Source organism: Physcomitrium patens, chromosome 1 (assembly GCF_059467195.1).
Source record: "Physcomitrium patens ecotype Gransden chromosome 1, ASM5946719v1, whole genome shotgun sequence".
Classification (NCBI taxonomy): Eukaryota; Viridiplantae; Streptophyta; class Bryopsida; order Funariales; family Funariaceae; genus Physcomitrium; species Physcomitrium patens.
In genome coordinates, this window is record NC_143410.1 from 21,541,347 (window position 1) to 21,564,605 (window position 23,259).

The 23,259-nt window shown below is 34.4% G+C and overlaps 1 protein-coding gene across 1 annotated transcript; it reads right to left on the minus strand.

Moving 5' to 3' along the window:
- Positions 1–3,220: 3,220 nt before the first annotated feature.
- Positions 3,221–7,991, minus strand: LOC112291557 (linoleate 9S-lipoxygenase 6). The gene is made up of 9 exons (XM_024539139.3): positions 7,245–7,991; positions 6,841–7,121; positions 6,421–6,661; positions 5,903–6,277; positions 5,582–5,667; positions 5,373–5,480; positions 4,949–5,253; positions 4,540–4,806; positions 3,221–4,436 (listed from the first exon to the last, which is right to left on the minus strand). Exons 1-9 carry the CDS (start codon positions 7,696–7,698, stop codon positions 3,683–3,685), a joined length of 2,871 nt encoding a protein of 956 aa, XP_024394907.1. The 5' UTR covers positions 7,699–7,991; the 3' UTR covers positions 3,221–3,682.
- Positions 7,992–23,259: the final 15,268 nt, after the last annotated feature.

Sequence of the window (23,259 nt, forward strand, 5' to 3'; positions counted from 1 at the left end):
CAATTTTTGTATTGATGAGAGTCAATTCTATCTAGCTCAATTTTTTAAGAAGCTAGCTCCAATTAAAAACCTATATGATTTTGATCTTTGGATTCAATGTCTATATGACCAAACATAGTTCTTTAAGCAAGCCATGCCTATAGCTATGAAAAACTTATCTATTACTTCATATTGTAATACTTTGCAATATCCTTGTATTTATAATAGAGCTTATTGATCTCAGCTGCGAAGATTTTTTACAGAAGAAAATATATTTTTGTAATGTTAAATAACAATAATACTTAATATTAAGATAGGAAATATAATTTTATATGTAAAAAATATGTTTTCTAGTCATATTTTATTATTAAAAGGTAAAGATGGATAAGAGTATCGAGAGCATTTAAAGAATTATATTCCTTATTATCTTTATTTTGATGAATCTATACATCCTAAATTGGTAGTTGTGCAACTTGATCTTCCTTGTTTTATGTGTGGTGAGAAGAAAGAGGCTACTACCATGCTTTTATGTAATCAATGGGAATATAGGTGGCATATGGTATGTTTGACATCACTTCTTTTGACTCTTCTATTCGAAGATTGGATTTGTCCTTGTTGTAAGAGTCTTCTAGCCATGCCTCATCTCTTGATAATGATTGAAGATTTCTTCTATTGTGTGTCATACATTCTAACAATTTAGCTGCTATAAGACTAGTTTGAAAAAATAGAGTTTGACATTCACATCGTGGTGGTATATATCTTCCAAAATGTATGTTTTGTAGTCCTAATTGATTGAGGTTCGAATTCTTGATCTCATAAGCAACTATCATTGAGATTAAAATCATCTATTTGATGAAGCTCAAATTTTTTATCTCTTAAGCAAATTATCCTTGATATAATATCTATTTACTTAATTTTTTATTTTTTAATTTTTTATTTTAAAACCTTTCTAATTTATTCATAATAACTTAGATTTCTAATTATTCTTACATCATTAGAAAGATAAAAAATTAAATTTATAAAAATATATTTTTTACTTTTATTTTTTATTTTTTATTAAGTAAAAATCTATTGAATAAATTGTGATTAGTTTTATAGTATATAATTACTTAATTTAACTTGTTTCACTTATTTTTGTATTGTGCTTCTTTTGTTCTTGTTCTTGTTTTTGATACTTCCACTTTATACTACCAATAACAAGCAAATTTTAATTGAGGCCATCTTATAATTTGGATTGAAGAATAAATTTTACACTTACAAAAGAAATAAAAATAGCTATTGCCAAAAGACAAAAAAAACTTAACTTTTAAATTTAGACTACAATAAAAAAGAAGTTGATAAGAGTGAAGAAGGCATCATTCTTGCTTTTAAATAAACTATCCATTCAAAAACTTTATGGTGGCATTCTATAGGACCTCCAGCATATATTGACTTTACAAACCACATGTCTTAACTTGTAAGACAAGTTTTTTATATGTGTGCCATATAGTTAGCTTGTTCCATAAGCTATCCACATGTGTAATATGTGACTAATTTTTTGACCAACTTTCTAATCTAAAAATCAACAATAAATACGTATAAAGTCAAAACCATATATAACAAGCAAATTTTAATTGAGGCCATCTTATAATTTATTCATAGTAACTTGGAGGTAGGAAACACTCTTGATGGTATTACTAATGTTTTGTTTGAAGGAAGTTATGAAGGCTTCAATAATAATCAAATATCAGGGTGGTCTTCTCGCTCTAGTATAGAACATTATCAATTGTTGAAGGAACCTATCAACTACCTTCAAAGAGAATAAAGATCAAAGTACATGGCAAATAAAGTTCGGTGCATCTTAGACTTCATCAATATGTAATTACCGCTCCTCAACTCGTCCCTAAAAGAGAAGGTAATGTCACGAACATACATATTTATCTTGATAGTCATCTAGATAATAAGAATAGGTAGAAGTAAGTCAAAGTAGATAAATATGATAATATCTTGTGGGAAGCTTCTTGAAAGCTTCAAAGTTATTGCTTTGCCTTTATATATGTCTACAGGTGATTGATAGGTTAAAAACTTAGCCAACAAAGAGGCCACGTGTTGACATATTGACTACTTGTAGTAGAAGTTGGACATATGGCACACACCTAGGATACTTGCCTTGCAAATTAGACATATGTCTTGCAAGTTGGATGCGTATTAGAGGTCCTATAGCATGTCACCACATAGTTCTTAATTAAGTGGTATATATAGAGGCAAGATTGAGGCCTTCTTCACTCTTATCAACTCTTTTCTTACTTTTAGTCTAGTTTCAAGAGTCTTATGTTTTCTAGTCTTTGACAATAGTCATTCCAGTTCTTTCTTGAATATACATACTTTTTTCTATTTAATCACTTTTCTTTTGATTTAGATTCCACAAGTTCATGTATCTTCTTACATTTTGTGTCCTTGAAAAGTTTAAAAAACTTAAAGAAGACTATTAATAAGAACTTATAGTAATAAATTCATATAATTAAATTACAAGATAAAGTGTTTTTATAGTCAAATAGACTTCCAACTTGTAGAGGTTTATTTTAATTCACATGCTTCAAACATACTTTTCAATTTCTTTTATGCTCAATTAATGTCTTATATGATTATATATATGATACAATATTTTTGTCAAGGCAATTATTAATTATAGTTAGAAATAATATATTTCTATTTTTCCAATGGATAGTATGGTATAATTTTGTGGCAAACAAAGTTAAGGTATCAACATCAATTTTTGCAACATTAGGTATTACAAGTAAAGGTTCAGTATTGCCTATCACAGACCATAGCTTTTTAGTCTTGAGAATCAATGACAAACAATATTGCAAAATGTTAATGTAGGTGCCAACAAATTTAGAAACATGGCTGATATTAACCTTGTGAATAATTCTCAATATTTTATAGAATAAACTTCAAGTTCATAGAGTTAAAAACGAACTTCTTTAAATCACTTTCATTTCCATTTTAATCACAAATTTTAATTTTATGTGTAGGATCATAATCACTTTCTATGAAGTTGAATACAGCTTCAATCTTCATATTAGATTGTTGACTTATGTACATTTCAATCTAATGTAGATTCATGAGCAATTTTTCTTTTAAGCATAAGAATTGAAATTCAAGAGAATTTGCTCTAATACCATGTGGAATTTATATGAGAACCAAAATGTGGAGGAAGACTTTAACTGTATTGACAATAATGTTTACAGATCTCTATGTATGTTGTTCAAGTAAGACTAACTGTATTGACAATAATGTTTACAGATCTCTATATATGTTGTTCAAGTAAGACTAACTGTATTGACAATAATGTTTACAGATCTCTATATATGTTGTTCAAGTAAGACTAACTGTATTGACAATAATGTTTACAGATCTCTATATATGTTGTTCAAGTAAGACTTTAGTAGCATTGATAATAATGTATACAGCTTTGTACATATGTTGTTCAACTGCCTAAGACACAACTGTTCTACTAGTGTACTGTACTCATATTATATATGTATCCAACATATGCAATATATGTTTACCAAGTTCTTATGGAACATGTGTAAAACAGAAATGTACATGCCATCGGAGGGCTATGTAAGTGGATGGTACTACGGATTAGAATCCCTGAAATGAACCACTTGCCATGCAAAGAGGAGAGGCAACTCCTACTTACACTGCCTCACAATCCATCCTAGATGGAAATACTGTTGGGTACCCCTTTCCCGGTGAGCCCAGGGCCGGAAGTAGGGATCAGAAGCTCGTAAGGTAATTGCACTGGCCCTGCCCGGTTCCGAAGAGATTTATCTGCATTACGCTCATGAATGAGGTTCTCAACATTAACCATCTTTTGTGTGAACTTTGCAAAAGCATTGAGGACTTTCTCGTCGTTGCTCCAGTTGAGCGTTGCTCGCTGTCCCAAGTACTCCTCGTCTATCGCATGCGTGGCCAGGATCTCAATGGTGGACATGATGCTAGCAGCTTGAGTTGAGTTGGAGATGGAGTCCAAATAAAACCTCTCCGAGTTCTCGTGGAGCTTTTCCCAGTCTGGAGTACCAGGCTCCGGGATGAGCTTGCGGGTCATGCTTGGAAAATTCGGCATGAATCCGGCGTACGCGTACTGGCCGAAGTTGACAGCGGCGTGGTGGCAGGACGCAACCCACGCGATCGTTGTCAGCGTATAAATCAGCGACTCGATTGAGTTCAAGGTGGGCCATCCAGGTGCGTCCTTCTTGTCGCCATGGCCAACGGTGCGTATCTCAGTCCACCACGCTTGAAGCTCAGTGTCTTCCGCAACAGACTTGTCGTTCTTGTAGAAGATCTTCACGTGGTCTGTCATGTACTCCTTCAAGGCATCCCAGATCTCAAGTCCATCGGCTGCGTAGGGGTAGTCCTCGATTGCCAGCTTCAATCCATGCTTCGCAGATGAATCCCGCACCGCCACCCCCCTGAGTCCACAGAGCAACGTCAGCGAAGGACAAGTTTGAAGGTTGGGTTTTAGAAGAATAAACTGAACCATGCTAGAGATGAAGTAAGGCAAATGATCGTTACCTTTTAATGAGATCTTCAGGCAAGGCCTGCTCGTCAAACCTCCAGTCCAGGTTATACACAACTGCGGACATCTCCATACTGTACTTCCCTGCCGTGAAGTTCTGCTCAATAATCCCACCTGCATTAATGAGAGCTTTTCTTGCAGCGCCGTTTATATCCATAGTGTTTTTGTAATGCGGCACTAGCACATTATGGATTGGATGGAGAACACTCAATTGCCGGTTGGTGGCGATGATGAAAGGCTCAATGCAAGCGTGTGTGCGCAAACTGCAACCGACACATAGCCGATGAATCAACCATCCACTCGAGGTTAGTGTGATAGCAGAAACAAACAATCAATAACTCGCAATCAGAGTGAGAAGAGTTTCAGGATAGAAAAAGAAAATGATCTCGAATTGAGACTACTTACAAGTGGCTGATGAGCTCGTGATATGCAAAATCGCAAGAAGAGACGTGAGCTTTGGCGAGCTCCCACACCCAGTCTTTGGCAGAGCCTGGTGGGGGAGGAGTGAACACGCGGCTTTTCTTGCCAACTTCTTTAGTGGGTGGCAATGTAAGTTCAATGGCAAGAGGCATCAAGATTTTCTCGTTTGTCAAGAATACCAAGGCTCGAGGTGCGTACGTCGATCCCTTTTTTTGTTCATTGATTCTATTGACGTAGGGAAGGAAGGTATCATGGTAATCCATGATGAACAGCCTCTTCTGGGACAGAGCCTGCAGCAACAACACGACTTGGAGATTCAACAAAATCTCCGAGGATTCATAAAAGTTGGAAGCAATAGGAAAATGTAAATCCTCAGGCTCGAAGACGCGTAACCGATTGGTGGACTTACCTTCTCGACTGTAAGATCCTCAAGTCCGCTTTCAATGTGTTTGGTCGTTATTGCGGAAATGGGGTCGCCGAACTGAGCAGGGTCCAATTTGCTCTTGATTGGCCACTCCTGCGAATTCGAAGAGGTCGAGTTAGTCGGTTACAATTATAATGCTTACATGAATCCAAACAATGTCTACTTCAGCCTTCATGTTTTAAATGTAAACAAACCTTAAGTAAAGTGATGACGAGCGGGTTGAGGCCTGCGAGCATCCTCCGAGCAAATTCCACGTCTGTGGACCAGGCCTGAGTATCAGCTGCAAAACACACAAAAGTTTTCATATGAAGTTAAGTGTCTTGACTTTGTGACCCTCGATAATCTAGTTCTAGAGAAGCGTAATGAATGTGATGAAGGAAATCTTACATCAACGTCGTAAGTTGTGCCAGGGGTTGAATCAACAATGAGACGATCGCATTGGTGATACAAACATCGTCTACTTCAGATCAATCCGGAGACCCGACTGTGGCTAAGGCTGAGAATAGATGACGCACCTGCGATGACTCCAGGTAAAGGAAATGTGAGGAGCTTAGTGTCGGGTCCTGAGGGGAAAGCATATTCGTGAATGAATGTTAAGGGATTCTGGGTCGTCGTGCCTGCCGTAGATGCGTTAGGGGCAGCTTGAGGGGTGAGATTGGACGGAGTGACCACCTGAGCTTTCTTTGCTGCATACATGTCCATGATTTCGCCGAAGCTACCAAACTCTTGGTCTCCATCACGGACTGCACTTTTCAGAATAGGAACGATGGCGTGCTGCCCACTCCTGAGTGTCTCTGCGGCGAAATCTGAGAATTTAACTTGGTCGAATTTCTCGTCGCGCGGAATGTAGAAGAGCGCTAACAGCTGCCCTCGACTTTCTGATTTTGGATCTGAAGGCCCGAGCAAACCGATCAATGATCAAACTGACCACAACAAACTTGAACAAGAAATCCTCAAATCCTTTCAAAACCGACAATAAAAGCCCGTATGCTTGAATAGTGGAAATAACGGGGGACTAAGCGCGACTGGATACCTTTCTGCGAGGGAGGTCGACCAGTTCGAATCCGCCGCGGATAAGGAAACTCCTTCGATCCTCCTAGCACGGGCCTCTTCAAGGATTCGTGAAGGTCTGGATCACCCAAGTCGTTGTAGGTGGCGTAGTCGTATATTCGATCCTGATACTTCCGCTCGCCCTTGCCGTCACCTCGCAGATTCTCCAGCTCTTGCTTCCTCAGCCCCACCAAACCCTCCGGTGTTTCTGTCGGTAGATAGAGCTGCACAATCCCGCGTAAAACTCATCTGTAAATAAAATTTTACAGATGTATTCATGTCCATCGAAAAGTTTTCCTGAATATAAAAACATAGAAGACTTCTAATTTACTTGAGCTCTGGGCAGTACTGCGCATCAAGTAGCAATGAGAGCATTGCAGGTATGGACGGGGAAGAAGCTTACTTCATTACTGAAGAAAACACGACCAGTCTTGAAGCTGGTGTTGTACACCCACGAGTCAATGGGGAAGTTAATGACCCTTTCGTCAGGTAGCTGGACTGAGAACGACACGAGAAGAAATTCATGGACATGACGGTTCATCACGATGATGGCGCCGGGTGTGCCGAAGTTCTTAGGAACCTTAAACTCCATCTGGAATCTGAAATTAGTTGGGTACAACATGTCGACCGTCATCGCCCAGTCCTTAATTGGCACATCCTCGCTCACTAGCACCTTCTTGGTTTCTGCACTTGGCCGATTGCATTTATCAGATCACTCGGGTGAAAATTTCAAGGTTAGGGCATATATCCAGAATGCGATGTAGGCCACTAGATTTCCTAATCAAATAAGGCAATTTAGCAACATACTTGCATCAAGCTTGTTGCTGACGAGCATGATGGAAACGTGTTGTCCAAGGAGTTCAGCGACGTCGTCCCCGCTGTCGGCGATCAAGTCAGTCAGATCCAAAACCAGAAGTTTCTTTTGGACTGTGACAACGGCTTGCAGCGTGACAAAATCCCCATTCGAGGACGCAGTCGGTAAGACTCTATGGAACAGATTCCCGACCGCAGTGGTCACCTGTTCCAATCCTTCCGCAGCAGCTTTCACCGCGGAATTCGCTTTCAGCGCCAAAACTGTGGACTTCGGCGTCCCCTCTGGAATAGGCTGCGCCATTGCAAGCGGCACTTCCCTTGCGAACAGCATTACCAAATCGTACCTCGACATCAATTCCTTTCTCTTCGGCACATCAACCGTGGCTTTCGGTTTAGGCCCAGCTGGTGCTTGTGGCATCGCCGTCTCGGGTCCGGGAGTCTTCGCCATCGCAAAATCTTCGAGCTCTTCGTGCTCTCACTAACCGCAGTGACTCTGCTCCCGTTCTCCAAATTACAATATAATAATAATAAATAAATAAATAAGGTAAAACTTTTACGTCTCTCTCTTAGTAATCTAATTCGTGAAACAACGTCGGTAATGGACTGGAATTGTGTCACAAACTCCAAAGTTGGCTGGTGCGTTGAGACGTCTCAGTCTCTGAGCTGCGTTGGACTGCAGACATACCCCGAAACATGGGGAAACTGGAACCTCGAGCTCGCAATTCCTTCGTGTCAATGGCAGCACTGATGGGTTTAGGCCAAACTCTGGTGTCCAGGATTTCTATTTATAGGTTCACGTGAGGGGCTCCTTCCCCTCAATGCTCGTCACGTGGGCGGACAATTTAAGGCCCGGCTGCTGAGAATTGCTGGGTATTTGTCTGCTCGCATTGGGATCCACTTACAGTTGTCCAGACGACCCACCTCTTTATGTTTTTCATGAAAAAAATAAAACAAATTTGATAAGAACACATGCAGATAAAAGCAAAAAAAGAAAAGATAAGAAGGATCTACAAAATACAAATTTAGTACGCGTATGAATATGTATACATGTCTTAATTAACCTACTGGATAGGTTGTTGGCCGCATGGGTCAGAGAAAAAGTGCTTCTAACAACTTCTCATTCATTGGAGTGACATACTAATCCACAATCATTTTTGCAACCAAAACCCTACTCTAGCCACAACTGTATCCTTAAATATACAAATACCGTCTGGTATTTAATCAAGAAACCCAATGCTTAGTGAACAGTTGCACCTCTACTCTATACTCAATATAGTTGTTGTTTCTCTAGATTTCAAATAGTCACATTCTCAATGTTAAGCTTTTACAAATCTAAATGGTGTAGGAGCATCTAAAGCTAAGGAAACAGCACCTGCAACACAAATAGCAGTGGGGCTATTTCATGGGAAGTTGATGGAAGTTTCATATTAAAAGTAGTCATTCATCATGGGTCGCTCTGCAGCTTCTATTTCCCACTTCCAGTGCTAAGGATGCTTAGAGCACTATTCAGTGGGGGGCAGGCTCTGTAGATGCCTCCAGGAAGTCACTTCTGCACACAGAATCTATGGAGGTCCCTTTGTCAGTGTTGAAATATGAACATTACCCTTGGGTGCTAAAAGAAGCTTGGAATAATCCAAGCAAAGTCAGGCTGTGGTCCCAATGGCTCTTTAACTCTCATGAGGTCATGCCATGCTCTTTCGGGATAGAAGCAGCAGCAGCACCCTGGTGTGTACTTTCCCCAGCACACCCATCTAATATGTTCATATTCATAGATCCAGTGCATTCTTCCAGCCATCCCTGTTTGCACCATGTTTTACTGTGTGTGTTCATATAATATGACTTTATCGAATAGTAAAGTAATATTCAAGTGGATTGAATGAAGCAGATGAGAGAATCAATGTTTGAGTGGTGACATGCCCTGTGATGTCAGGGCCAACTTCTGCCATGAAACTAGATTCACTGCATTCACCATTGTATTCATTCCACAAAGGAGGTTGGGAAAGGAACTCCCAGTGTGATGGTGGTGATGTGTTTGAGAAGGGAGAGAAATCCACATGTTGGGGGAATTTGTTCCTCTGCATTTGTCTGTGGATGAATGAGAGGGGCAGTGTGTTGTTGTGGGTAAATGTGTTAATGTGTATATGGGCCTGGATGGATGACCTTTTCATGCTTTAACTAGGTTGTGGGTGTATGGGTGAATGTTTTAGGCATGTGCTTTGTGGTCCAGGGTGGCTGATGATGGCTGCAGTGGGAAGAACCCAGCCCCATGCTTGCACAAAAGTGAGAATGAAACCTGCCAAACTCAGAATTAGTAATAGAAATGGAGTGGAAAGTTTTGAAATGGAGAGGGCACTGACACTGTTCACATCTTGAATTCTTGTCTATAATTTTGGAAGGTTTGACCATGAGTTGGTGTTTTTTTGATATTGATAAACTGTTTCAACCAGGTTTCTAATTACAAATATTTTTCAACTGTCATTTATGGTTAAGAGCTCCAAAGTCATTTGTGAATTTGCACAGAATTGAGTATAGCTTTTATGTTTACAGTATACAATTTTTATACAAAATTCAACCATTGATTGTTGTCAACAAAACAATGAAAAAGGAGGATACTTTGAAGTTAAATGAGACAATAAATTGGAGTACAAAAGTTTTTAATTTGTCATGATTTTGATATCTGCATTTCAATTAGATCATAATATGTTGGTTTTGAATAAGTTTCAAATGTTTTAATAAGATGTAGATGGTTGAGTGGAACAAATTAAAGCGAGACAAAGAGAGAAATAATGTACACATGTATGCTATTAATATGACATGTATACATAGACTTTTGAAATTTGCTACAGTTTGTCATCTTAAATTTATCTAAAAAAGTTAAGATAATATGTTTGAATAGAAATATTTAAAAAGGAATACGCATGGATTGGACAAAAGAGTATGTATCAAAAAAATGATTGTCTTATAACTTTGAGTCTTTAGGTAGATTAAGTATTAAATCATTGTATAAATGTTGTTTGAAACCATAGATTCATTATTTTTAAAACACATTTAGACTCACATAATACAAAAAATCAAAGCTATTTGTTTTTTTTGATAAAAAAAGATACACTAAATAAAAGTCATTAATTCTATTTAACAATAAATTAGGTTATTTATATAAATATTAATAATAAAAATCCCTAAAACTAATGTTTTTTTTAACTATAAAAGTTATTACTAAAGTGAATTATCACTTAACATATATTAACATTCTTCTATTCAATTTTATTCTTTGTTTATTTCTAAACTGCCAAAAATAGAATTTTTTAGAAATTATAATATCTATTAATTAAAAAAATTATTACATTAATTTTTAACTAGATGAATTCATGTTGTTGTCTTGAAAAGTATGACTCAAATGAAGTTATTTTAGAAAGATATGTTTGTGAGTCAAAAAATATTTTTCAAATACAAGTACAATATAATATAAATAGGAAGAAATAAAATATAGAATGGAGCTTTTAGCTAAAAAGTAGGATTGGTCAAGCTATGCCATTGTCATAGATAATATGCAAAAAAAAAATTTAATTTTGTGCAAGGAACTACTTATGAAAAATATATATATATATATATATATATATAAATTACATTAAAAAATCATAAAAGTATGTTAAGACATTCAAAGATGTACTAAAATGAAGAAACAAATAAAATAAAATATAGAATACAATAATTAAATTATTAATATTTTCTTAATCAAAAATTAAAAAAAAAAAAAAAAAAAACTAGTGTAGAATTTTAATTGTATTTTTTAGAGAGAAGAATCTTAATAAAATAAGAGGTGGTGCATCAAGAGAATTCTATATAAAATTAATCATGGAAAAAAAATAGTTGTCACAGATCCAAATCAATGTGCTTCATTGACTGTCCTTTGTGAGTCACTGAATTGACTCACTTGGATATTTAGTATAAAAAAAATACACTTATAGTACTTAAAATCACAGATCTTGTGAATTAATACTAGAATTTTTAGAAAAAATAGAAAAGAGATTACGAATAAGAAATATCCAACGTAGGATAGAATTTAGTAAGGAAAATTCTACAAAAAATAGGTTTTTTAGTTAATTAATATTAGATGAAGGGCCAAGAGAAGTAATCTTTGCATAAATATATATATATATATATATATGATAAAAGATAAATAATTAAATAAAAATTAAAAGTAAAATTAAAAAAGAATATGTATATATGTATATATATATATATATATATAAGTATAAAGGCAATCAAGGTGGAATGAGAAGTTATCCTTGAATGGCGGCATTTTTTTTTATTTTTTTTATCAATAGGGATTCTATTGCCCAAATTTTTTTATTTTTTTTATTTTTGATATTTTTCTTGTGTCAAAATGGGAAGGAAGTGACGCTCAAGGAAGGACATGGTTGCCTATTCTGATCTACAACTTTGTGTTAAATGATTGTAAGCATTTGTTTTTGAAGGAGTGCAATGGCCTTTCTCTCTGATTTTTCGATGGCTGCGGAAGCTCTATAATCTTGGTATGTATTACAAAAGTGTCGCAAGGAATTTTATTTTTGGGATGTTGTAGATCAATAGAGGACCATTTAAGGTCCTTGATTTAGTTCTAGTATACAATCCTCTTATTTTTTTTCTTCTTATATTTTTTCCATTAGTTATTTATTTTGGCTTTGGAAGTGTTGTGGTGCAATATCCTAATTTTTGGTAATCAAAATTTTATCAAATTATTTTTTTTAAATGAACTTTGATTTCTACGGTGTTTTGTTACTCTTTTCTTCTATGTTTTTATGCATTTCCAAGCTTTGATCAATACAAAGCTTTCTCTAGTTTTGTTGTTTTTTATTCTAATTGTCCGAGCTCTGTAGATTGCCGTTGTGCTGCTACTATGCAAACCTTTGATCTTCTTTATTACGTAGGTGGCAAAGAAGTTGTTGTTCTTTATTTTTTTCTCTTGTTGTTGATTGTAGGTTCTCATTACTCCCTAAGCTCATGCATGTAGCAATCTTAGAGAGCTTGATTGTTCCTAGTTTTATTGCTATAGTCATAGAGGCTCACTACAAGCTTCGTTCTTCCTTCACACTTTTATTCTCCTCCGTTGGTGGCACTACCAATAGCCTTTTTATGTATTGTATGCCAAAAGAAAGCTTGAAGATGTAATATTGCTTATTATAGTCGTAATTTTCAATAGGTAGGTTCAAAAGGTGGTTAAACATCACTTCTTGCATTACATTAAAGCTACTAGCACTACAACTTTGTCATATTACGTGTCGTCCTATTTCAGAATGTACTGAGCATATAGTTGTGGAAGGTGAAATTATATTTTACAAGTATTCAAGAATCCTAATATGTTTCATTCTTATAAGAAGAATGCAATTTGAATTTCAATTCAAAATTTCTTGAATCTAATACAAAGTGTTCAAAAATACTCTTTTAATAATCTCAACTATACATAAACTCCAATTGCCTTGTTACTTTCATAATTAGATAATTTTGAATTTTTTTTGTAAACCTTAATCCTAATTAGTAAGCTTTAGTAAGCTGTAGCTCATAATCTAACTGTCCATTTAGAGCAAAATTTTGCATATAAATGCTACTACAAGTCTTTTATGTATTTAAAAAAGAATTCACTCTAATCCAACTTATATATTATGAGAAAACGTCCAAAAACCACACTAATGTTACTTGGCCACCAACTTGAAAGTTGATACAAATGTTTTAGTAGTGATTTCTCCTTTTTCAACTATTAACTTTAATTCAAAATTGGTGTGTAGCTTGATCTTTAAGTCTTCTAATAACTTGCCAAATTTCACATTGATGTGACTTATAGATCTTAAGATATCATAGAAACTCTATTCAATCCCTTGCTCCCAACTTTTCATATCTTCTTGTACTAAAACTTAGATATGTCTTAATCACACTATTAGATTTTTACAAAATTTTACATATACTTTGTACACTCAATGAACTAAGCACTTTGAAATTTTGAACCATAGATGTGACACCAATTTTACAAACTAGCTAAGAATGTCACCTCTAATTGTATTGTATAAATCTCATATTGCCAATACAAAATATGACTTTGAATAACAATTGCCAAGTCCAAACAAACTCTAAAAAAATAAGGCTTATGTTTCTAAAACAAGCTCCAAGCTATTTCTTAATTTTTAATCTTCGATCTTTGAATGAAATCGTATTTTATCCTAGATCATTGTTTTAGTGGCTAGAGGATTGATTTAGACCTTGTTTCACAAACGGTTGACCCCCACATATCAATCTAACATATCCTAGTGATTTTTAATCCAACCTTATTTTCAACTTAATTTTAGTATCAACCATGTTAATTATTTATCTCTTTTAACCTAATTTTATCAATTGAAGGTCTTTCTAAGGCAATAAAAGAATCTCTATAGCATAGAAGGTAAAATTAATAATCAATTTTTAACCTACTAAATATTAAGACAAGAAAATAAACTAAGAGGCTTTTATAAAAGTCATGTTTAAATATGTTGAATTATTATTTAATCATGATAATTAGATATTATTTAGAAATTTATTTTTTATTATATTTTTACCATATGGACGTATTACATCACGATAACATGTATTTGGCTATATTTTTTTTCCTTGCTGCAATGCAAATGCATGTATTGCAGTGGATTGAAGGCAATTAATAATATTGACTTGTGTTGATTCCTAATCAAAATTGAGATCTTGTAATAAAACTATTGGAACTATGATTCAATAATATTGATTTTATTTTCTTATCATTGTACAGAGCTGTGGTGCTCTTAATTGTTTAGACCTTCTTGTTCTAATGGAAGAATGTTGTAGTGATAATAGCAGTAGTATTATATTTGATTTGGCAATTATAAAGAACATCACCAAATTCTTTTTTATTGTGTTGTAGTGCGACAATGATGGTTATTGATTCTTCATTGTATTTAGATGTGATTTCCTATAATGGTGTCTATTGGTATTATAAGTGGCAAGTTGTTTTAACTAAAGCATTGCAATGAGGCAATCAACAATAATTGAACGGTTTGCAAATCATCAAGTGTTATAGCATTGTGTATTGTTCTATATACCTTGTTGGAAGTTGTTGTGTACTTTGTTGTCAACATATACTTTGATATATAGGAGGCTCATTATAATTTTGTAGAAGCTAGATTTTGATTCAATTTAAAATAATTTTATTTATAGAATTGGTGACTAATTTTATAGAATTAAAGATGGATGATGCAACACTTGCATGTATTCAAGTCGTGGATTTGATACAAGTTAAGGAATTAAAGTCAAAATTTTAGAATATAGTTGGAATTACTATGAGATAGTTGTTTGATGTGTAGTAGCAATTCTAGAGTCGTGCGCAAGATAGACTTGTGGCTATAATCAAGTAATTAAGCCAACACTATTGAGACATGCTTGGCTACAAAATCTCATAGAAAAAAAGAGCTTAAGTTAAGAAATCTAGATGGATTAGACTTCTAAGCAATTAGAGTACAAAGAAGTGACATCTTCTTGCCGCTACCACCATCTTATTGATTCATGCAAAGTCTTGTTATCTTAGTAGTAAGACATGTCAAAGTTTATTTTGGAATGTATTGCAACAGATCAATACCAACTTTGAATTTGGTGAAAGTTTCAGTGATGTGTTCATACTAGGTTACTTGGATAGAATTGGATTAGAATTTGGTTGAATACTTATTAGATTATATTTAATTTAAAGATAAATTTAATATATGGATGAATTATTATTTGTAGATGAATTATTATTTAAGGATAAAAATTACCAATGAATGAACTAAATAAAATATAAACCAAATCAAATTAAAATAAATAAATATTTTTAAATTTAAAATTAAAAAAATAAATAATTAAATAAATAAATTTCATACTATTATGTTCTTTTGATTGGGTGGAATTATGAAGTGTCCTATTATTATAAAAGTGAGCTGTTATTGATCAAATAAATATTAAACAAATAAAATATATAACCTAACGTAAGTTGTTAATGGTCAAAGGGCAGCAAAAGGTAATAGAAAAGTTACCAAGATGGCGGCTAGATTTTGGAGTGGCAGCTAATTTAAGTAGAATCTAGGATTTAATTGGATGAAATAAAGATGAATGAGGATGAAGTTGAGCCACAATGGATATAAATTCTACTTATAAATAAAGGATGTTGGAAGTGAGGGGCATCTCATTCCACACTTCTCTTATGTTTAACCTTGTTGATTTTTACTTACTTATGTCTTGCTTATTATGTTTCTTCAATAGGTTATGGGCACACACACACTTAATTATTCTTCTTAAGTAAGTTGAAGTTATTTGCTAGTTTTTGCTCTTGTGTGGAATACATCTTATGGTGTTTGCTAATGTTAGGATTTGTATGATCTAATCTTATATTTTGGCTTGTGGAGGTTCTGATTTGGACCTTATAGATCCCTAACATCTATTTGAAGGTTCTTAATTCCTAGAATTAAGTGATTAAGATCTTATACAAAGACCTTGATAGTGTCTTTGGTGTTGTGGAAGTTTTAATAAGAAAGTGAATTTTATGAGTTAAAAAAATTGATAGTGAGGCTACTTGGAGTCCACATACTTGTTAGAAGCTTTGAAAGTTGAATTAAAAATTTTTGAAATACAAAAACACTCATTTGTTTTCAAGATGGCATTCTGAGATTTTGCTAGTGCAAAATTGTTTTGGTGATTTTAAGTACATAGAGACTCTTTTTCTTGATATTTTTTGATAGACCAGTCTTAGACATGGCTTCTAGTGAGGATGAAGGTTTAAAAGTGATTGAAAAGTTTAAAGGTGACAATTTCTATCATTGGAAGGTGAAAATGGAACTTTTGTTGGCAACTTTGGACCTTTGAGACATTGTAGATGAAAAAGAAGAGCTTCCAAGAATGTATGCTAATGCTAAGGAAAAGAAAGACTTTACAAGACATGAAAAGAAGGCTTTTTGCATAATTGCCACCAATTTGGATGAAGCCAACTTTTCTTACATCATCTCTTGCAAAGAACTAGCAGAAGCACGGAAGATCCTTTGCAACATATATGATAGCAAGAACTTATCCAATATCATCTTCACAAGGAAGAAATTCTTCACTTGTAAGATGGAAGAAGGTGATGATTTCATGGCTCATGTTAATAAGGTAAAGACCTTTAATAATCAACTTTGCATTATTCACAAGTCTTTAGAAGAGAGTGATATTGTCATGACCTTGCTTGTGAGCCTTCCCAAATCCTACAACTACCTCATTTAAGCATTGGAGTCCATCAAATTAAAAGAATTTACAATGGATTATGTGACGGCAAGACTTGCTTATGAAGTGACCAAGAGAAAAGAAAAAGAGCTTCAAAGTGAGGATTCGGCTCTCTTTTCAAGACAAGACAAGAAAAGATATTCTAACCAACATGATAATGTAAGAACTTGCTTCATTTGTAGAAAATCAGATCATTTTGTTAGAAATTACTACAACGCAAAGAAACGAGAAAGTACAAACAATGCTCGTGATGAATATGGAGGTAATGATTATGCATTCATGGTAGCCATATCCAAGTAGAATATTGATTCGGATGCCACCAAGTACATGATTCCATATAAGTATTCATTTAACACTTATGAAGAAATTTCAATAACAAATATAGTCATGGGATACAATGGCTTAGTACAAGCTATTGGAACATGTTCTATTGTAGTAGAGATTGTTGTTAAAGGCCAAACTAAGAGGATTAGATTGAAGGACGTCTTACATATACCAAAGATGAAGAAAAACCTCCTCTTGGTGAATAAACTTATTTCATATGGTTGTAAAGTGTAATTTGATAAGAATAGATGTTTTGTGAATATATTGGAAGGAGATGATATTACAAAAGACTTTAGAGATGGAAACCTCTACTTCATCAAGTGTAAAAAGGTGAATAGAGTTGAAGTGGCAATATTTGTTGAATTTCCTCAAGATTAAGACAAGTTTAGAATTTTGCATCGACACCTTAGTCATTTGAATGTGAAGAGCATGAAGGAGCTCCAATCCATAGTAAGTGGCTTAGATCTTGGTCATATAAGCCAGAATGCTATGACACCTGCTTGTGAAGGTTGTATTCAAGAAAAACAACAAAGAGCTATACTTCCAAGTAAAGTTGTAACATGTACAACGAAGTTGTTGGAAATAGTCCATTCTGATATTTATGGACTTATGAAGATGCCATCAATATGAGGTGTAAGGTACTTTGTCACATTCATTGATGATTTTTCAAGGAAGGTGTGGATTTTCATCCTCAGAGCAAAGACTGAGTATTTCACAAGGTTTAAGGAATTTAAGGCATTTGTAGAGAAACAATGTGAGTGCAAAATCAAGATATTACATACGGACAATGGAAGTGGATATATATTAAAGCAATTCAATGATTTCTTGAAGATACATTGTATTACAAGACAAACTTCTATTATTTATATTCTACAATAAAATGGAGTTGCTGAATGAGCAAATTGAACCATTGTGGAGATGGCAATGAGTATGCTTCATGCCCAATACCTTAGACATGAGTTTTAGGTAGAAGCAGTGGTAAATATAGTGTACACAAGAAATAAATATCTTATAAGTGCACTTACATCAATGAGTCCAGAAGAATCTTGGAGTAGAAAAAAACCTTGTGTTTCCCACATGAGGACCTTTGGATGCAAAGCATATGTAAAGATACCAGATTGTATGAGATCAAAATTTGATACAAAAGGTACAAAATGTGTATTTGTTGAATATTGTGAAGGTATAAAGACTTATAGGCTCATGTGTTTGGAGACCAAAAGGATCATCAAAAGCCGTGATATTGAGTTTTTAGAGCACAAGAGTACTTGTGAGTACTTAGAGATTTGTCCAAATAGGAGTAATAGTATGTTTGTGGACACATCTTCAAATTCAGCAAAAAAAAAAAAAAAAAAAAGACGAAAAAAATGATGGTTATAAAGGTGGAAATGAAGATGAAGAGGCAAAGAAGGTAGAAAACAAGGCTTTTAAAAATGGTAAGACCAACAATGAAGAGCATGAAAATATTAATGATGATGGTGATGAAGATTATCAACTTTTAAGTAAAAAAAGATTATCTATAAAAGAAAAGAAGGTTGGAGGAGACCACAAAATGTAAGAAGTTGAATCTTCTCCAAATGAAAAGAGATATCCTTTAAGAGATAGAAAATAATGTAAAAAATGGTAGAAGAATCATATCTTTCTTCAAGTAAGTGAAGAAAATACCAATATTATACTTTTTGTTGACCCGTCGAGTTTGTGTAATGCAATGAAGTCCACAGATACTTTGAAATAGGAGAAAGCCATGGAAGAAGAGTATCAATCATTCATAGACTTTAGAACATGGAAATTGACTCAACTTCCAAGAAATCAAACTTTAATTGGTTGTAAGTAGATGTTTTGAATAAAGAGGGATGCAATGGACAATATTGTAAGGTATAAAGCAAGATTAGTTGCCAAAGACTACTTACAAGTTGTTTGTATTGATTTCAATGAGACATTTGCTTTCATGGCCAAATTCACCACCATTAGAACCATTGTGGCAATTGGGGCAAAAATGGACTTCGAGATGCATCAGATGGATGTGAAGATGACTTTCTTGAATGGAAAGTTGGAAGAAGACACCTACATAGATCAAACTCAAGGATTTTTTGAAAAATCTAGTTATTTCTTCTCCTGAAATAGATTTTGTACATAGTAAAAAATGTACCATTTTGATGAATCAATATACAATTAGAAATATAGAGTCATATGAACTTGAACTTAAAAGATCTGTAATAAAATTTATAGAAATGAAAGACCATAATTGTTCAGATATAGGCACTAGTTGAAAAAGTCTATAGGATCAATGACAAGGAATTTTTTATCTTGAATAAATGTCACATGACTGAACAAAGTCTTTTACCACCTTCTACATTTGCAGTCACCAAAAATCTCTAGATATAAGCTCCAAAATTTCTTGCTGTTGGAAAATCATGATGTGCTTGAAGAATATGTAAACATGCTTCTCCTTCTAGAATATATAAGCATCCTTCAAAGTAGAGTAGGTTGTTCTTGAACTCGAACTTTGAAATATTATGAGACTTATAAGAAAGATTTTTAATATCATGAACAAAAAGATCAAAGAACATACTTGATTTAATTCATTTGACAAAGGTCAAATCAATAGTCAATGTTGATTTCATTGCTTAAAGATGAAAATGCTCTAGCTTCAAGAAGATTGTTCTTTGTTAATCAAAAGATATGTCTCCTTCTTTTGATACAAGATAAGAGCATCTAAAAAGAGCATATGATAAATCTTGTTATTTTTCAAGTTGATATGTGATCTTAAAATCAAATCTTGATAATGACATGCTCCAACAAGTTTAACAACAATTCAAAACATATGTTCACATGAAATATTAGAGGTTCTTGAGAAAAAAATATATTATAATTGGACTTAAAGTACCTTTTAGATAATGATGCCATTTTTTAAATGAATCTACAATTGTAAGAAGTTCTTTTTTGTGGTTTCATAATTAATCTTGGCTATTGAAAATTTCTTTAAATGGAAAGCTACTAGATGAAATTTGTCATTTATTCCAATTTTTGATAATATAGCACCTAAAATAAAGTTTGATGCATCCATTTCCATAAAGAATGCCTTAAAAAAGTCAACACAATATAAATTTGGTATAAAAGTAAATTCCTTCTTCAAAATAACAAATGATTCTTTGGCTTATTTATTCTATTTTTCTTTGTCTTTACAAGTCAAACATGTAAGTGGAGTTGTAACTTAAAAAAAAAATTAATAAAGATTAGGTAATAATTGACAAAGCCCAAAAATATTGCATATCTCGTATTGTTCTTGAGATCTTCCAATGTATGATAGTTTGGATCTTCTTTAGATCCATCATAAGACATTCATTAGAAATGATTTATCTCAAAAAATCAACTTGAGTAGTATGGAATATATACTTTTCTATCTTCATGTATAATCCTGCATCTCTTAGTTTTTGTAACACATAATAAACATGAACTATACTCTTCTGTATTCTTAGAATAAATTAAAATGTTATCTAAATAACAGATGATAAAATCATCAAGAAACTCACAAAAGACATCATTTATTAGATATTGAAAAGCAATTGGTGCATTTGTGAGTCCAAAAGGCATGACATTATATTCAAAATGTCCATACCTAGTTCAAAAAGTAGTCTTCTTTTCATCTCTTCTTTTGATGTGGACCAAGTTATATGCTCCTGTCACGGACATACATATAATTACCTATATGAATAGATAAAAGTATGTAAAAGTAGGTTAATTGTGTAATATCTTCTAGAGAAGCTTCTTAGAAGCTTCATAGACGCTGCTTTGACTTTATAGGAGTCTATAGTTGACTTTTAGGTTAGAAACTTGGTCAACAAGTTAGCCATGTGCCACGCATGTTGGAAGCTTAAAGAACAAGCTAACTACGTGGTCCATCCATAGAAAACTTGCCTTGCAAGCAAAGGCATGTGGCCTAGAAAGTCAACATATATTGGAGGTCTTATAGAACATCGCCACGTGGCTTCTAGTTAGATAGTATATATAGAGGCAAGAGTGAAGCCCTCTTCACTCTTGTCAACTCCTTTCTTGCTTCTAGTCTAGTTTCAAGGGTCTCTAGTTTTCTTGTATTTTGGCAATAGCCATTCCAGTTTCTTTCTTAATATACATATTTCTATTTTGTCCTATTTCTTTTTAAGAAAAGTCTCACTTACTCTTTAGCTTTCATCGAGTTCTTGTCCCTGACAGATTGACAAGAGTACACTTACAATATCAGAGCTTTGTCTTTTCTTGATTAAGAGTGGATTACCCCTTTTTCTTGATAAGACATAAGCGCATTAGAAGTTGCGGATTACCCTCTTTTAAACTGATATTGTTCTTAGTATTTTCTTTGTTATCAATTCCTCTCTTCTATTTGTTTTGAGCGTTGTTAGACATCTTCTCTTTTCTAAGTGCTACTATGGCAGAGCTTGTTGAAATGAAGAGTGCAATGGCACAGATGCAAGAACAATTGAGGGAGTTAATGCTTGCGATGCATCAACTCAATTTACCACCACAAGGAGTAACAAGAATGGTAGGAAGTGAAGATATAGAGATGATTGGGGCTGCTTCAACATCTGCACCAAACCATGTCCCTTCTCCCAGAATGGAACACCCTTCGAGTGTTAGAGAACCGAGAGTTGCCTTGCCCGAGAAGTTTGATGGTACCAGATCCAAGTTTCGAGGATTCATCAATCAGGTCCAACTAGTGATTGAACTTCAACCCCAGAGCTATCCAACTCCAGGGTCACAAGTAAGATTCATTGGTACACTTCTTTCAGGTTCAGCATTGTCATGGTTTTCATCTTTTCTTGAACGACGAGATCCAATATTGGATAATCTGGAGGCTTTTTTGGCGGAGTTTCGATCCATGTTTGGAGAACATGATGCAATTCGTGTTGCAACCAACAAGATCCGTATTTTGCGACAAGGCAATCGATCAGTAACATTATATGCTTTGCAATTTCGACAACTTGCAACTGATATCAAGTGGGATGATGCCGCACTTGTGAGTCAATTTCTCTACGGATTACAATATGAGGTAAAGAAATTGATGCTTAATTTACCTGATCCTCAAACATTGAGTCAAGCAATTGACTTTGCTGTGAAGTGCGACAATCGACTTTTTGAATTTCGATCCGAGAGTCGCACAAGTAGGCCTCAACGTTACTACAATTCAATGGCAACACCGACGTCTCCTCAACACATACCTTCAGAAGTAGTGGATATGCAAATTGATGCGGTACGTTTCAAACCTCTTACTGAGCAAGAAAAGTCTCGTCGTCGACAAGAAGGATTGTGCTTATATTGTGGAGAACCTAAGCACACTGCTCAACATTGTCCAAAGAAGCGACGTAACTACAAAATGAGGAGTACGGCTGTCAAAGAAGACAGTATGTCAGAAAACGAGTACGTCCAGCTACAATAGGGACCGTGCGGCTGGAATCTTGTACAATTTCTAATAAAGGTCCTATCCTCTCCTCAAAACCATCTCCTTGTTTTATAATAGATGTGCGTTTAGGACCTAATAATTACAAAGCCTCTGCCTTGGTAGATTCAGGAGCCTCATCTTGTTTTTTAGATGAAGAATTTGCTAGATGTCATAGAATATCATTAATACAAAAAACTAAACCTGTACACGTAGAAGTCATAGATGGTCGTCCGTTGTCTTCTGGAGATGTAACTCACGAAACACTTCCTGTAGATGTAGTAATAAATGGTCATAGTAGTTGCGTAATTTTTAATATAATTAGATCTCCCTCTAATCCAGTAATTTTAGGCTTATCATGGTTAGAAAAGTATAATCCTCGAATAGATTGGATTTCTCGTAAACTTGATTTTCCTCAGAGCATTAGTAACAGTTCTATTAACCAAGTAAAAAACCATGAGTCTAGTATAGTAAAACTCACACCTATAGGTGCAAAAGCATTTATACACGCAGAAAAAGAAGGATCAACTTTTGTTATTTATGCTGCACCTATTTTTGAAAGCGTAAAGACTTCAAGTGGCATTCCAAGTCAATATCAGGATTATCAAGACGTTTTTGAGAAAAAGAATGCAGATATTCTTCCTGAGCATCGCCCATACGATTGTTCAATCGATCTCAAGGAAGGAACTCAGCCACCATTTGGACCAATTTACAGTTTATCGCAAGATGAGTTGGCTGAACTCAAGACATATATTGACGAGAATTTAGCGAAGAATTTCATACGCCATTCAAAATCTCCAGCAGGAGCTCCAATTTTATTCGTAAAGAAAAAAGATGGATCTTTACGAATGTGTGTTGACTATCGAGGACTCAACAAGATCACAATCAAGAACAGGTATCCATTACCTTTGATATCAGGACTCCTTAACCAGTTAAATCAAGCTAAGATCTATACAAAAATAGATCTAAGAGGAG